Genomic DNA, 14597 nt, shown 5'->3' with positions numbered 1-14597 from the left:
TTTTCCCATAGTCTTGCTGGTATAGTATGTTTGTTAAACGTGTGGATTTTTGTTAGTCTAATAAGTGAGAAATGGTGCCTCAGTTTAGGTTTATATGTAAGTCTAATATCTTGTCTTACGTATAAGGGCTATTTGACCCTCCTTTTTTCTCTTCATATTGCTTCCATTTTTCCTACTTTCATGTTTTTTATTTTAGAGTTATTAATCCTTTGTGATACAGGTTTATTTATCTTACGCTTTCTAGAGTGTGACGTCCCTTCTAGGAGACATCTTCTGTGTGTCTCTGGCTCCCATCTGTACAGAGTACCCCAGCCTACCTCACGGAAGTCATGCTTGAACCTCTGTACTCTTAAGCTGAATCTGTGGTTTTGGATCTTATGTCTTCATGATATTTTTTGTCCAGTTTCCTGAAGGGTATCCTCCAGTAACTTCTGCAGAAGTCTGTGAGGTATAAAATTTGAACCTTGGCATGCATGGAAATGTCTTTACTTTCAATTGGTAATTTAGCCAAATATGGAATTCAGTGTTTATAATTATCATTTTACCTCAGCTTTGAAGGTGCTACTCTTGTCTTCTAGCCCAGACCTGATGAAGGAATGACTCTAGGCTAATTTTTTTTTAACGTTCATTTTGAAATAATTTTATTCTCAAGAGTTCTTTTCATAGACTTTTGTTCCTGTTCTGTGAATATATCTCAATTTCCTTGAGAATACTAATTATTTAATTTGTTTAGTTCTCTAATCATTTTCAGAGACAGTGGCACTACTTGTTTTGGTCTTTCTCAGTCATATTACTGCTGGTTTTTTGTTTGTTTTTTGTGTGGCTACTGAATGTTGTCTGTCATTCTTATGTAAGAATAAAGGATTATTAGATTGTGAATGGCTTGCCTTCCTTTGACTGATATATAACAGATTCTGTTTCTGCTATGATCCCCTCCTGAACGGGAAAGCCAACTTTGCAGGGAATTAGGGTGGGATATGAAGGCTTTGTAGAGATAGAGAAATGATTATTTATAGAGATAGAGAAATGATTGTTAAGCTGGGACTTGCCCAAATGTTAAAATAAAGTTGGCCTTTCCTAGAAGTACTCAGTATCTTGTGTGTGTGTGTGTGTGTGTGTGTGTGTGTTGGGGCATCAGGTTTAGTGGGGAGAGGAAGGGAACCTTGATAGCTGGTGCAGTTCAAATAGAACTTTAAAAATCCCTTATTTTCAGTTTTCCTTTTTCATTCTTTATCTCCTTTATCCTTGCCTACTCTAAGCCCAGAGATACTCTGTGGATGCTTCACTAGATGTGCTTCTTCTCCTCCTTTGTGTCTTGTTTTTGTCACTTACTTTTTTCTTCACCCATTAGCCACCAGTATGACTCTGTCTACTTCTTTCAGGACAAGTCAGTATGCTGGGTGAAAATGGGGAAGAAAGGCTTTCCTAGCAGGCAAGCTTTGTCTTTGGCATCTTTATCTCTAAACTAGAACCAAAACTCTTCCAATTAAATAATCTCTTTAATTTCAGCTCTTTAAATGTATTAAGACTTGTGTTATGACTCAGCTTATGGTCTGTCTGGGTGAATATTCCTGAGAACTTGAAAAATATTTTGTATTTTGCCATTACTGGATGTTGTATTCTATAAAGGTCAAGTAGTTGGTTGCTGCAGTTCATGTCTTCTATATTACAGATTATTTATTTACATGTTACAGCGATTACTGAAAGAGGAGAGTTGAAATCTCTAAGTGTAATTATAATCTCCAGGTGTATTTTTTCAATTCTGTCAGTTTTTGCAGCGTGTATTCCCCCTCGCCCCGCCCCGGCAGCTTTTTTGCTTTCTGCTCTCTCTGTCCATTCGCTGTGCATTCTTCTGCATTTTTGCTTGTCTCCCTTTTTGTTGCGTCAACTCTGCAGCACCTGGGCTGTCAGCTCTCCGCAGAGTGCAGGTGGGCCTGCCCTCACCAGGAGGCCCCAGGATGTGAACCCAGGGCCTCCCATGTAGTAGACGGGAGCCCAGCTGATTGAGCCACAGCTGCTTCCCTGCATCAGGTTATTTTTATATTCTTTAGGTTTATACACATTTAAGATTTTTTCTTGATTAATTGACTTATGTCCTTGATCCTTGGTAAATATTCTTTGTCCTAAAATTACTTTCTTTGATTTTAATAATTGGCCCTTTTCATTTTATAGTATTTTATTTTATTATTATTATTTTAAAATTTCTCTCCCTTCCACCCCCATTGTCTGCTCTCTGTGTCCATTCGCTGTGTGTTCTTCTGTGTCTGCTTGCGTCTTGTCAGCGGCACCAGGGATCTGTGTCTCTTTTTGTTGCATCATCTTGCTGCATCAGCTCTCTGAGTGTGCGGCGCCACTCCTGGGCAGGGTGTGCTTTTTTCAGGCGGGGCAGCTCTCCTTACGGAGCACACTCCTTGCACCTGAGGCTTCCCTATGCGGCGGACACCCCTGCGTGGCATGGCATTCCTTGTGCACATCCGCACTACACATGGGCCAGCTCGCCACATGGGTCAGGAGGCCCTGGGTTTGAACCCTGGACCTCCCATATGGTAGGCAGATGCTCTATCAGTTTAGCCAAATCCACTTCCCATTAAAGGTATTTTAATTGGATTGTTTAGACTACTTACACTTAATCTAACTGTTGCTGGGTATTGGAATGTATTTTTGTTGGTTACAGTATTCTTACTTGACAGGTTTGTTTATTTTAGCAGGGCCTTAAAAAAGATTTTAGTCCACTGTTTTCTGGCTTGCATTGTTTCTGACAGGAAATTTAGAGCCAGTCTTGCCTTTGTTTGCCTCTGTCTCCTGTTCTTTGGCTATTTAAAAAACTTTCTCTATTAGTAGTTGTCTTAGTCTGCCAAAGGGGTGCTGATGTGAAGTACCAGAAATCTGTTGGCTTTTATAAAGAGTATTCATTTCGGGTAAAAGCATACAGTTGCAAGTCCCTGAAGAGTCCCAAGGTTGCTTTGTCACCGTCAGTTGGCCACGTGTTGCAGCAAGATTGTCGCTAGTCTCTGCAAGGGTTCAGGCTTCCCCCACCTGGGCTTCCTTCTCTCAGCTGCAGGCTGGCACAGGGCTTGTCTCCCAGTTTTGCCCTCTTTCCTGGCATAGGGCTCATTTCCTGGGCTTTCTGTGTCAGTCTTGGCTCTCTTCCAAGGTAAGCTGTAAGCTCGGCCCGGGAGCAAAAACAGCAGAGCTCTCTCATCCCGTGTGCTTTTTTGAATGACAGTTTATATCAGCCCACCAAGGGGATGGGGACGCAATATGAGTTATGCCTTACAGGTGTAATCCAATCAGAAGCCTTAAATTGATTTTATCAAGTAAACTTAATCAGAGGCCCCTGAAGTGAATCCATTATAATCGAAAGGGTGTAACACCCAGAAGAATGTATTATTTACAAACATAATCTGTCTTTTTGGGGGGATCCATAAAGTATCTCAGACTGCCCCAGTAGTTTTCAGAAATTTGATGAGGAAGTGCTGTGTTGTAATAATCTTTGCTTTTATCAAATCCTGCCATTATTTCTTTCAGTATCTTTTTTTTTTCCTCACCCCTCCTTGCCTTCTGGGAGTCCAGGTTCTGTTCATGTTTTCCCCCAACTTTTATTCTTTGTGCTCCATTTTGGGTGTTTTGTATTGCTATGTCTTCAAGTCCATTGACCTTTCCTGCAGGGCCTAATCTGCTGTTAATCATGCCAGTGAATCTTTAATTTGACATCATGTATTTTTTTCAGCATTTTCATTTCATTTCTCTGTTTTCCATTTTTTCTATTTTAAGTGTGTTTTCCTTCAAATATTTGAGCATATTTATTATAGCTCTTATAAGGTCTTTGTCTAGTATAATTCCATCATTTCCATTATAACCCTCTTTGTTATGGGGTTACAATCTGCTATTCTGCATGTTTTAAAATTGCTTAATGAGATGTTGGAAATTTGAAATGTGTTGTGTGTTGGGATTTTGTTGATGTTTTTTAAAGAGTGTTGAAGTTTGTTTTGGCAGACAGGTCAGTCTAGAGTCTCTTTACTATGGGCTAGTTTACTACGTTACTATGGGCTCTTTGCTATGGGCTAGTTTAGCTTTCCTATGAAGGCATCCCCCTTTTGGCAATTTTACTGATTGGGCCACGTGTTCAAAGAGGTGTTTCTACTCTGGCTGGCTGGAATTTGAAGATTTTCATCTCTTTGTGATTTCTCAAGATTTGTTTATGTCTGTTAGGGTTAGCTAAGACTTAGGCACTCTCTGTGTAGACTTCTAGAGCTCCGCTTCTAAGTAGCTCTCTGCATGGCAGCACTTCGTTCCACAAATTTGAGCGGCTTCAGCCTCTCAGCTTAGTAAACCTTAGCAAAACTGCTCTTGGTTCCCCTCCTATGCCGTTGTACAAACGCTGCTTTCAGGCATGAAGTAGGCGTCAGCATGGGGCTCACCTTGTTGTAACCCTTTGCTTAGGTTCCATGGGCCTGTTTGTCCCAGTGTTGGAAATCAGCTATTTCCTATATTTTGTCCACTTTACTAGTTGTTTTAGGCAGGAAGCATGCTGCGTAACATTTAGTACTTTATGACTAGAATTGTCACCTATTTCTTGTTGTAGTTTTTGTCCATGGGATTCTGGTTTTGCTGTCTTAGTTCCTCTGGGTGTGTGTGTTTGTTTGTTTGTTTTAATTAAAGATTTATTTATTTATTTATTCTCCCCATTCCCCCTTTGTCTGCTCTCTTTGTCCATTCGCTGTGTGTTCTTCTGTGTCTGCTTGTATTCTTGTCAGCGGCACCAGGAATCTGACTCTTTTTGCTGTCATCTTGCTGCGTCAGCTATCTGTGTGTGCGGTGCCACTCCTGGGCAGGGTGTGCTTTTTTCATGTGGGGCGGCTCTCCTTACCGGCTGCACTCCTTGCGTGTGGGGCTCCCCCTATAGGGGGACACCCCTGCGTGGCACAGCACTCCCTGCACACATCAGCACTGTGTGTGGGGCAGCTCATCACATGGGTCAGGAGGCCCTGGGGATCGAACCCTGGACCTCCCATGTGGTAGGCTCTATCAGTTGAGCCAAATCCGTTCCCTGCTATGTCTTCTTTTCTCTCCTCTTTGTCCTTTGTTGTGTCATCTTGCTGCACCAGCTCTCAGCATTGGCTGGCACTCCTGCACGGGGCAGCTTTCCCACACTGGGCGGGATTCCCATGCAGGGGGACACTCCTGCGTGGGCCGGCACTCCACGTGGGCTGGCTTACCCTCACCAGGAGGCCCTGGGCATCGAACCCTGGAGCTCCCTTGTGGTAGACGGGAGCCTAGTTGGTTGAGCCACATCCATTTCCCTCCTCTGGGTGTTTGGTTTTTTTGGGAAAGATTTATTTACTTATTTTATCTCTTCCCGCCTCCCCCCCCCCCCCCACTTATTTTGCTGTCTGTATCCATTCCCTGTGTCATCTTCGGTATCTGTTTCTCTTTTGGTCTTTTCGTCTCATTTTTTCTCCTCTAGGATTCACCAGGATTCGATCCTGCAGACCTCTGATATGGAGAGAGGTTCCCTGTTAGCTTTGCCACCTCAGTTCCTGGTTTCTGCTGCGTTTCACCTTGACTCTCCCCTTCTTCTCTCTTTTGTTGTGTCATCCTCTTGCGGTTTATCTCACTTGTGTGGGCACTGGCTCATCATGCAGGCGCTCACCTCACTGCACAGGCACTCACTGGCCCATGGGCACTGGCTTGCCTTGTAGGCACTGGCTCACCACGCGGGCACGGGCTCACTGCACAGGCATGCTTTCTCCTTCTTTTTCACCAGGAGGCCCCAGGGACTGAACCTGGGTCCTCCCATATGGTAGGCAGAAGCCCTATCACTTGAGCCACATCTGCTTCCCTCCTCTGGGTGTTTTTATGGCTAATTTGGAGAGGTAAAAAAAAATTGGCATTGCTGTCATTTTATCTTCCCACTATCCCTCATTTCACCTTTTTAAAGGTTAAGTAAACAAGTGGCTTTCTTAATTTGGCTAATGGTTTATTTTCATTTAATGCTTTATAGTTCAGAAATTTTTTCCTCAATTCAAAGGTATCTTTATTCTGTTTTCATTGACTGTATATTCACCTCTCTTATAGGACATGCTGGTGTATCTGCAAACATGATGAAGAAAAGGACTTCCCACAAGTAAGCAATTCTGAAACTTGTTTTTCCGTCATGTGTCCCTTCTTTACCGAGACTACAAGATCACCTATGTGAGGCCCTATGTCCTGTGAGTTAGGGGGTTCTTGGCTTCAGTGCACGTTGAGTAGTGTTAGTAGTGGTATGTAATCCTATTCTGAGGCTTAGACGTGTGCCTAAGTTATCCTTTAGCCTTTAAGAGTCTCCAAGTCAGAACTTTGGCCTCTCTAGCTTAGTGGGAGCTGGGCCTGATGGAAGGAAATACCAGCTGTAGAGAGTGTGGCAGGCACATGGTGGACTTGTATACTTCAAGTACATCTTGAAGGGAAAAAGTAGAAATATGAGAGGAGGGTCTAGGATGAATTTAGTTAGGAAGATTTTAGCTTTCAGATTAAATCTATATTTTGTCTACTAGTTTGAATAGTAAGCAGATTTCCATTTAAAGGTACTGTTGGAAGGGGTGACTATGCTTTAGTATATTTCTCACAAGACCAGAAAATGAACGTGTCTACTAATCACAGTATAGATGCATTTGCATGGATATTTCTTGCAGTTTATAATCTCAAATACTGTTCACTAATAATTTTACCTGCATCATTATCAGTTTCATTGGTAAAGTCTCATTTAGTTTTCATGATAAACCTGTGAAGTAGGAACTGTGAGCTCCTTTTATATATGAGGAAACTGATACATGGAGATTAAGTAACGTGTGCTATGTCATGCAACTAATAAGTAATCACATGCAACTAATAAGTAATCACATGCAACTAATAAGTAATCACTTGAGCTAGGATTCAAAAACAGGGCATGGCTTCTAGAACACATGTTAACTACCATTTACTGAAATGCATAATTTATTAGCTTATCTCTGGAAAATGGAGTAGCTCAGTCATAAATTGGGTAACTATTGGAACATGCATCTAAATGTAACCAAGGTGTTGGCGATTTTAAATTTGTCAAAATGTGATAGTTGTTAATCAGTTTGCAATAACTGGTATTTGTGCCAGTGAAGAGTGTGTGGTGCTTTGGAAAATCTACAGTGGAAATCTTTGGTATTCTCAGAGTGCACACCTCTTAGATGAAATAATGAAACCATGGTGATTTGGATAGAAAACTTCTATTCATCCTGTTTTTGTGTTCACTTTAAACTGGGAAATAACAGTATAAACTATATGACTTTTATTAAGCTACAATTCCTAGCATAGCACTTTTTTTCTCTCTGTTTGCTGGTTTGCATGTTACAAAAAGGAAAATATTTTGATTTAATGGATTTTTTTGGTCTTTTAAAAGCTGTAGGAATGAAATAAGTGAGCTGATTTTGTATATACCAAAGTTAAAAATAGAATAGGAAAGAGCATAATTAATTAATTCCCACAACAAAGTGCATAGTGTTTGACAGGTAAACCACTAGTTCATAGTAAAATTCTGATAGTTGAAAATTTAACAAGAATGGTGTCTTTAAATATTGACTATCGAAATATGACATTTAAAGGCTGATAAGAAATAGTAGCCAATTAAGCTCTTAAGGAGTCTAGAGAAAAGGTCTTTCAATCCAGGATTTTCTCCCTCGATGACAAAATGATTAGAATGATATTCTTCAGAGCTTTAATGATTGAAGTGTCGAGCAAAATGCATATATGTCTCGTTTCACCCTTGTGGGAACATTGATGTATGGAAATAATGTATCAGTGCTGCCTGAGGTGTGGTTGATGGATCAGCTACATCTTCCTCACTTGAGAGCTTGTTAGAAAGTCTAATCAGAATCTATGGGAGTAAAACTTCGGAGTTTCTTCTAATAAGCTCTCCAGGTGATTCTGATACCTGTTAAAGTTTGAGAAGCACCAGTCTTCCATTATAGGAAATAATAGGCATGTTAGAGGACTAAATCAGGTTGCGTGGAAATTAGAACACAAAATTATAGCATTTAAAGGTAGTTGTGATGCTGTGTAATTGACCACCATTTACTTTCATTGACACTGAACCGAAAGCTAATCATTCTTAGAGTATGACAGATGTTAGCTCTTCTCTAAATTCCTTTTAATCAATTTTTTTTTCCTTGAACCTTTTATTTTCTCAGAGACCCTGACTTCTGAGGACAAGGAAAAAATAAATCATAGATGTGTTTATTTCTAGTTTCTCTGCTTCTATCGCTTGAATTGTTTGAATCATGACATATATAGCCTTTTATTTGCAATTGGCTATAATTCAAGATTTCCTAGGTTGAATGAAGTGTATTGGTATTCTTTTTACAGTTTGCTCTTTGGGAATGGTTGTTACTAACTGCTATAAAATGGTACCTTAAGAAGGCTTTAGATGTTTTCCCCAGAAAATAAGAGGATTGAAGGACTTTTTATGATACATATATCCAGAGCTATCCTTTTAAATCAAAAGAAGATATTTAGATTATTAATCACACAACTCTTGTTTGTGATGTTCTTAGGTTGGATCTATCCAGTAATGACCAAAAGGTGTTTGTTTCAATTTTTTATCTTTTTCTAGTATTTGATATATTCTAATACTTTGATTTTATATATACTATTTCAACTCAAAAGCAAGTTTTTTTCAAGCGTGCTTTTTAAATAAAGTTTTTCTTGTTGATTTTTATCCTAATTAGCAATTAGAAGTTAAAGTAAAATTTCTCTGAAGAACTTGCCTAACATATAATTTTTAACTTTCTATGAAAAATTTTGAGTATACACAAAAATAGTGAGAGTAGTATATAATAAATCTTGCATCCCAGTCACCTAGCTTCTGCAATTATTGTCATTTTGCTAAATATTAGATATTCTTAGTATGACTTGTTAATTAGGGAATTTGTAAACCTTGTCTTCCAGTAGATGCTAGTTCAAAGGGCTTATACCAAATTATTAACAACTTATATATTTGTAGACTCTTTAATACTAGGCTTGTCCTGATTTATTTATTATTATTTTTCAAACACTGTAAACTGGCTGCAGAGCAGTTATCCCTAATTCGCAAGACCCAGTAATTGAAAAGTTTGACTCTAGATTTTAAAGTTTTTACCTTCAGGATTCATTGGGGGGAAAGCTATCTTTGTTAAAACCTACTTTATTGTGTCTGTTTTTTCAGTCATCCTATGTGTTCATTAAATAAATTGAGTAGAAATGGCACCTCCGTTCTTTTCTAGGAGGTACTGGATATTGAACCCAGGACCTCATACATGGGAAGCAGGCGCTCAACCACTGAGCTACATCTGCTCCCCAATGAGAGTTTTTTTTCTATTTTTTTTTTTTTAAGAGGTATTGGAGATCGAACCTGGGAACCCTCTATGTGCTCGTCCTTTCCCCTACATATTCTTTAATTCTTCTTTCAGAAGTAATGAAATAAATGTTCTATAAGTAGAATTACTCTTGACCAGAATATGACAATAGAAATAAAATGTAGGAATTGTTATTAAAGCATACAAATCTATTTTTATATACATTCTATGTGGAATTAGGGCATCAGTTACATCAATTTTATCTGGCTGCAAAAGTGAAATACTTAAATCTTTATAGAAAATCTTTGAATATGCAAGTAAACATAAAGGAAGAAAACTAAGTTATTTTTAATACCATCATCCAGAGATTACAACTGTTAATAATTTAATGTATATTGTTTCAGTCTTGACTGCACACCTGTATGGATAATTGTGTGTGTATACAAATTTTCCTTAGGGTCATGTTTTCTATGTTTGTGGGTTCTTAAATTGTCTCTAAATTCTTTCCCATGATTTTAAAAGCTATGTAGTTACTTCATCATATATAGATGTACTTTTAATTATTTAATCAATGGTACCTATTGTTGAACTTTTTTTTTTTTCAGTTTTCCCTGTTAAAAACAATGCTCACAGCATTATAGTATCTATATCTTTGTGCATGTGCCTTATTTTCTCTCGATAAATTCCTAGATGTGGAATCACTGGGACAAAGGATACTCAAATGGTAAGGCTTTGGGCACATATTGCCAAATTGTTTTCTGGAAAGGCTGATATTCTGTTAACAGATGAAAAATAGTGCCTTAATGTAGCTTTCATTAAGATAAATCATCAGAAATTACAGGTAGTAATTGAGGTAGAAAGACCATCCTTGCAGCAGACCAGGACAGTGAGACATTTTTGAAAGATCTAAAGCAAATGGGAACAAATTTATATCAGAACTAAACTGAGTTGAGAGACACTTAGTCACAGCTGAAAAAGACGACCTCCAAAAAGTGAATATTTAAAGCAGATACATACCTAGAATACTGCAAAGTTCAGCGGTAGCAAGGGCTAGAAAATGGAATGGCTTGGGCATAATCACTCAAGCCATTAAAGGGTGAGGAGACAGCCGCATTAGGTGGCATTGGTACTGAAACAAAGTACTGGGCTCGCCTCCCCTCAACTTGTGGTCGCCTGTCTCTTCCTGTCTGCTCTACAATAACTTCAATCATGGCTTCTGCCCTCGGAACCCGCATTTATCACTAAGGACTCTCATGTGGGCTGAAGAAATACACTGCAGCTAGAAAGACCACTTAATCTCGACTTGAATATATGAACACCAGAATCCCCAGACAACTAAAGAAACTATCAGCATAAAAGTCATTCTATAGAACAGAACTAACCAGTAATCATCAAATAAGAGAAGAAAACCAGCACTCAGAACGGCACCAGATTCAACACAAAGACCCAGCTCCTAAGAGTTAATAGAAGCAGCAAGAAAAGAAACAATTAGTTCTTTAAAATATTACTTAAAAGTAAGATACTCAATAGATAGCTGAAAGTGGAATTTTACCTAATTCGAGAAAAAACTGAATTAAGGCTTTCTTTGAGATGAAAAGTATGAAAGGGAATTTGACTCATGGAGGATAGACCTAGAAGTTCGAGGATCCATCTAATAAGAGTTTTGAACAGGGAATGGAGGTGAAAAATAACCAAAGAATAAATATGGAAGATAATTTTGTATATCTTTACACTGACCAACTAACTATTAGAGAGGGATCATTAAAATCATGTGTCAGTAAGTTTCATGGTGACACTTCAGAACTCCAAGGACAATGAAAATTCTAAAAGCGGCAGAAAGAGGAAAGGCCAGTTACCCTCAAAGGAACAGGATCTGCTTGGTATCTGATACCTTCAGACTCTGGATGAGAAAATGAAAATACTTATTTCCCTCATATACTGAGGAGAAAAAGATTTTGGACCTGATTTTTCTATTTTTTAATTTTTATTAAAGTTAATAGAACACATAGAATATTATATTTTTAAAAAGTGAGGTTCCCATATAAAACATATCCCCCACCTCCCACCTCATCATATTTGTAAATTGTATTTCTTTGAAGATACATACATCACAAAAAAGGTTACATTGTTAAAAACATAAGAGGTTCCTGTATACCCCCCACCACTCCCCTCACTCCTCCTACACTAACAACCTCCCCCATAATTGTGGCACACTCATCGCACTTGGCAAACACATTTTGGAGCACTGCTGCACCATGTGAATAATAGTTTACTCTGTAGTTCATACTCTTCCCCCAGTACATTCAGTGGGTTATGGCAGGATATATATGGACCTGATTTTGTATATTTAGCAAATTCAGAAATGAAGGCAAAGTAATATTTTGAGACTTGCAGGAATTCAGAAAGTTTACATTTATGAACCCTATCTGAGTCAGCAGATGATATATCCAGAAAGATAGACTTCATGAGAAGAAAATAGGGGAGAGTGTTAAGCAGAATCAACACAAAAGCCTTCCTTATGTCTAAATAAGGCAGTTGTAAAAATTATTCTTAAGAAGGTAGCAAAATGAAAAATAACAATTTGGGGCAAAAGCCCAATTCAGTGACACATTGGAAGTGGTCAGGTAAGGTTATTTAAAATATGTGAAGGGAGTTTTTTTCCTTTTCTTGTCCCTGCCTCCACCCTCACCCTCTTCTGCTGATGGTTTTTTGTTGGTTTTAATTTTGCTTGGGAAGGGAAGGTATAGGTATTGGTTGATTGTAAATTTTAGTCAAAAAAGGTAAATTTTACTTTATTGCTTAGAAAGTTAAAAGTAATTTCTGGGAGACTAGAAATAAGATATAAAGCTTCCGTTAGAAACTTCATTTGGCCCATAGAAACCTCATTCATTCCAGCTATACAGATAAGAAAGGTAGACAGAAAAAGGAAAACAGGAAAGTGAGGACATGAAAAGAAGTAACAAACAAAATACAAAAAAAAAAACCCTCAAGAAAATAAAGATCAGATGTACCATGTCACAGCAAAAGTTAGTAATTAAAATTGCCTTGTAAAAGAAGTGAGAAAATCCATCTAAAAAGAAAGGATCATATGTCTTTAGAAGTAAAGGACAGAGGTACTGCTTTGAAAAGGATTCCTACTGGCCTGATTTGAGTCCCTTGTAATACTAACAAAAGGGAGAAAACCTTATTTAAAGGGAAACAACCAAGTATCTACCTTACCTCTTGAGGATCTGCAGCTAATCATTATTTAAGAAAGAATACCAGCTAATAAATGTAGAAGGGATGAAAACTGGATTAAAAAATGATCGTTCTGAGTCTGTCCTGCCCTTTTCTGCTATTATTGGCTAAGTTTATATTGGTTTTATTGAGAATCTAAGGAGTAGAAAAATTCATGCCACCAAAACTACAAAAGAACCTTTTCCAGCATTTGTTGCTGAATGTCTTGTAAATTACAAAATGGTGAGTATGATTGATTTTTTTCCTTAGTGAGGTTTGGGAGCCAATCACAGTCTTTGCTAAAGGTGTTAATAAAACCTGATCCAGTAGGAGGGTGAATCACTAAGAATGTTGCCTAATGATCAAAAGAAGATACGAATTGCTTGTCTAGTTGAAGGAAAAAAATAATGCTCAAAAAAGAGTCCTATATTCTTTTCTAGGGGAGAAGCGAAATTACCTTCACCAGCCAGTTTCCTACAGAGGTCCAGTTGTATGTAGTTGCATATTCCAAGATTATAAAAAGGTCTTGGAGTTCACATCTTTTGAGTGTGGGTATTATTAGTAGTTGGGTCCACACATGTTACCTCAACAGACTTCATGTCCTGTTGAGCCTTTGTCTCTCTCCATTAAATCTATTTATTTATTTATTTATTTTTAAGAGAAGTTACAAGTTTATGAAACAATTACTCATCAAAAACAGAATTCTCATATACCACCCCACCACCAACACCTTACATTGGTTTGGAACATTTGTTACAATTGATGATAACACTATTTAAATAATTGTACTTTAAAAAAAAAAACAGTAGGTACCTTTGTTATAATTAATGAAAGATTATTAAAATAGTTCTATTGTCCATTATTTACATTAGGTATAGTTTTCCCATTTACCACCCTAGTCTTATCACTTGTATTAGTGACATACATTTGTTATAATTCATGAAAGAACATTCTTATACTTGTATATTAACTCTTATCATCTACAGTAAGGGCCACTGTGTTGTACAGTCCTATGTTTTATCTTTTAATTTTTATCCTAGTAATATATGCATCCTAAAGTTTCCTTTTTTAACCACATTCACTTGTATAGTTAATTGCTGTTGATGACATACACAAAAATGTGCTACTAAACCACCATCCCTTTCTAAACCCTTATATCAGCCTTAATTTGTGAACCTGTACAAGTTAAAGTATCGACTCCCCATTCTCTAACCCCAGTCTATTTCCTACTAACCTATATTCTAGAGTCTAACTCTGAGTTTGCTTATTATAACTATCTCCTAACAGTGAAATCATATAATATTTGCCCATTTGTCTGACTTTTTTCACTCCACATAATGTCCTCAAGGTTCATCCATGTTGTCACATGCATCAGGACTTCATTCCTTTTTACAGCTGGGTAATACTCCTTCCAGTACACACACACCATATTTATGGGTTCATCAGTTGATGGACCACCTGGGTTGTTTCCATCTTTTCTCAATTGTGAATAATGCTGCTGCGAACACTGGTTCCTTTTAAATTTTTTTGGATATGTATTGATTCCTTACTATGAATAATATTGAATTTCTATCTTTGCTCTCTTCTTTTCTCCATCTAATTTAATATAATATATTTTTGTTAAGTTTAGTAAAGGAGTCAGCAAGCTAATTCTACTTTCCATGTTCTTTTCTCCCATTTTGAGAATTGGGTTGAATCTACATTGTGAGAACAAATAACAATTATATCCCCATCGTTTGTCTTGATTTTGCAGTTAAATGTATTTACTGTTTACTGTCAGTTCTGTGCTGAAAGTTCTCCATTTAATCACATTATTAGTCCTTTTGCCTGGGCGCCCAGAGGATTTTTTGTTGTTTAAGTTCATTTGTTTTACTTAACTTAATAGAATATGTCTTAATGTCAGTTACTTTGAGTCATTTTTTCCCCAGGAGTGCTTTATGTATATACAAGTCTTCTATTTCAGGAAAGTTTGAATTGTCATTTTTAGTATTATTTTCTGTTTCTGTTATTTTTAGTTCTTGTCACGTATAAGTTGGATTT

The 14597-nt window shown here is 37.7% G+C and overlaps 1 protein-coding gene across 5 annotated transcripts in view; it reads left to right on the top strand.

The window, feature by feature from the left end:
- SPIN1 (spindlin 1) overlaps nucleotides 1–14597 on the top strand; it is an 88504-nt gene that overhangs the window by 61036 nt on the left and 12871 nt on the right. For all 5 annotated transcript variants that reach the window (XM_058301444.1, XM_004481422.5, XM_023585463.2 and 2 more), the window contains one exon: nucleotides 6079–6127. In XM_058301444.1, coding sequence (XP_058157427.1) covers nucleotides 6079–6127 — 49 coding nt within the window. The remainder of the gene's footprint in view (nucleotides 1–6078; nucleotides 6128–14597) is intronic.

Source organism: Dasypus novemcinctus, chromosome 8 (assembly GCF_030445035.2).
Source record: "Dasypus novemcinctus isolate mDasNov1 chromosome 8, mDasNov1.1.hap2, whole genome shotgun sequence".
Taxonomy (NCBI): domain Eukaryota; kingdom Metazoa; phylum Chordata; class Mammalia; order Cingulata; family Dasypodidae; genus Dasypus; species Dasypus novemcinctus.
The sequence above is the reverse complement of the archived record's forward strand: the minus strand, read 5'-3'. Positions and strand labels throughout refer to the sequence as shown.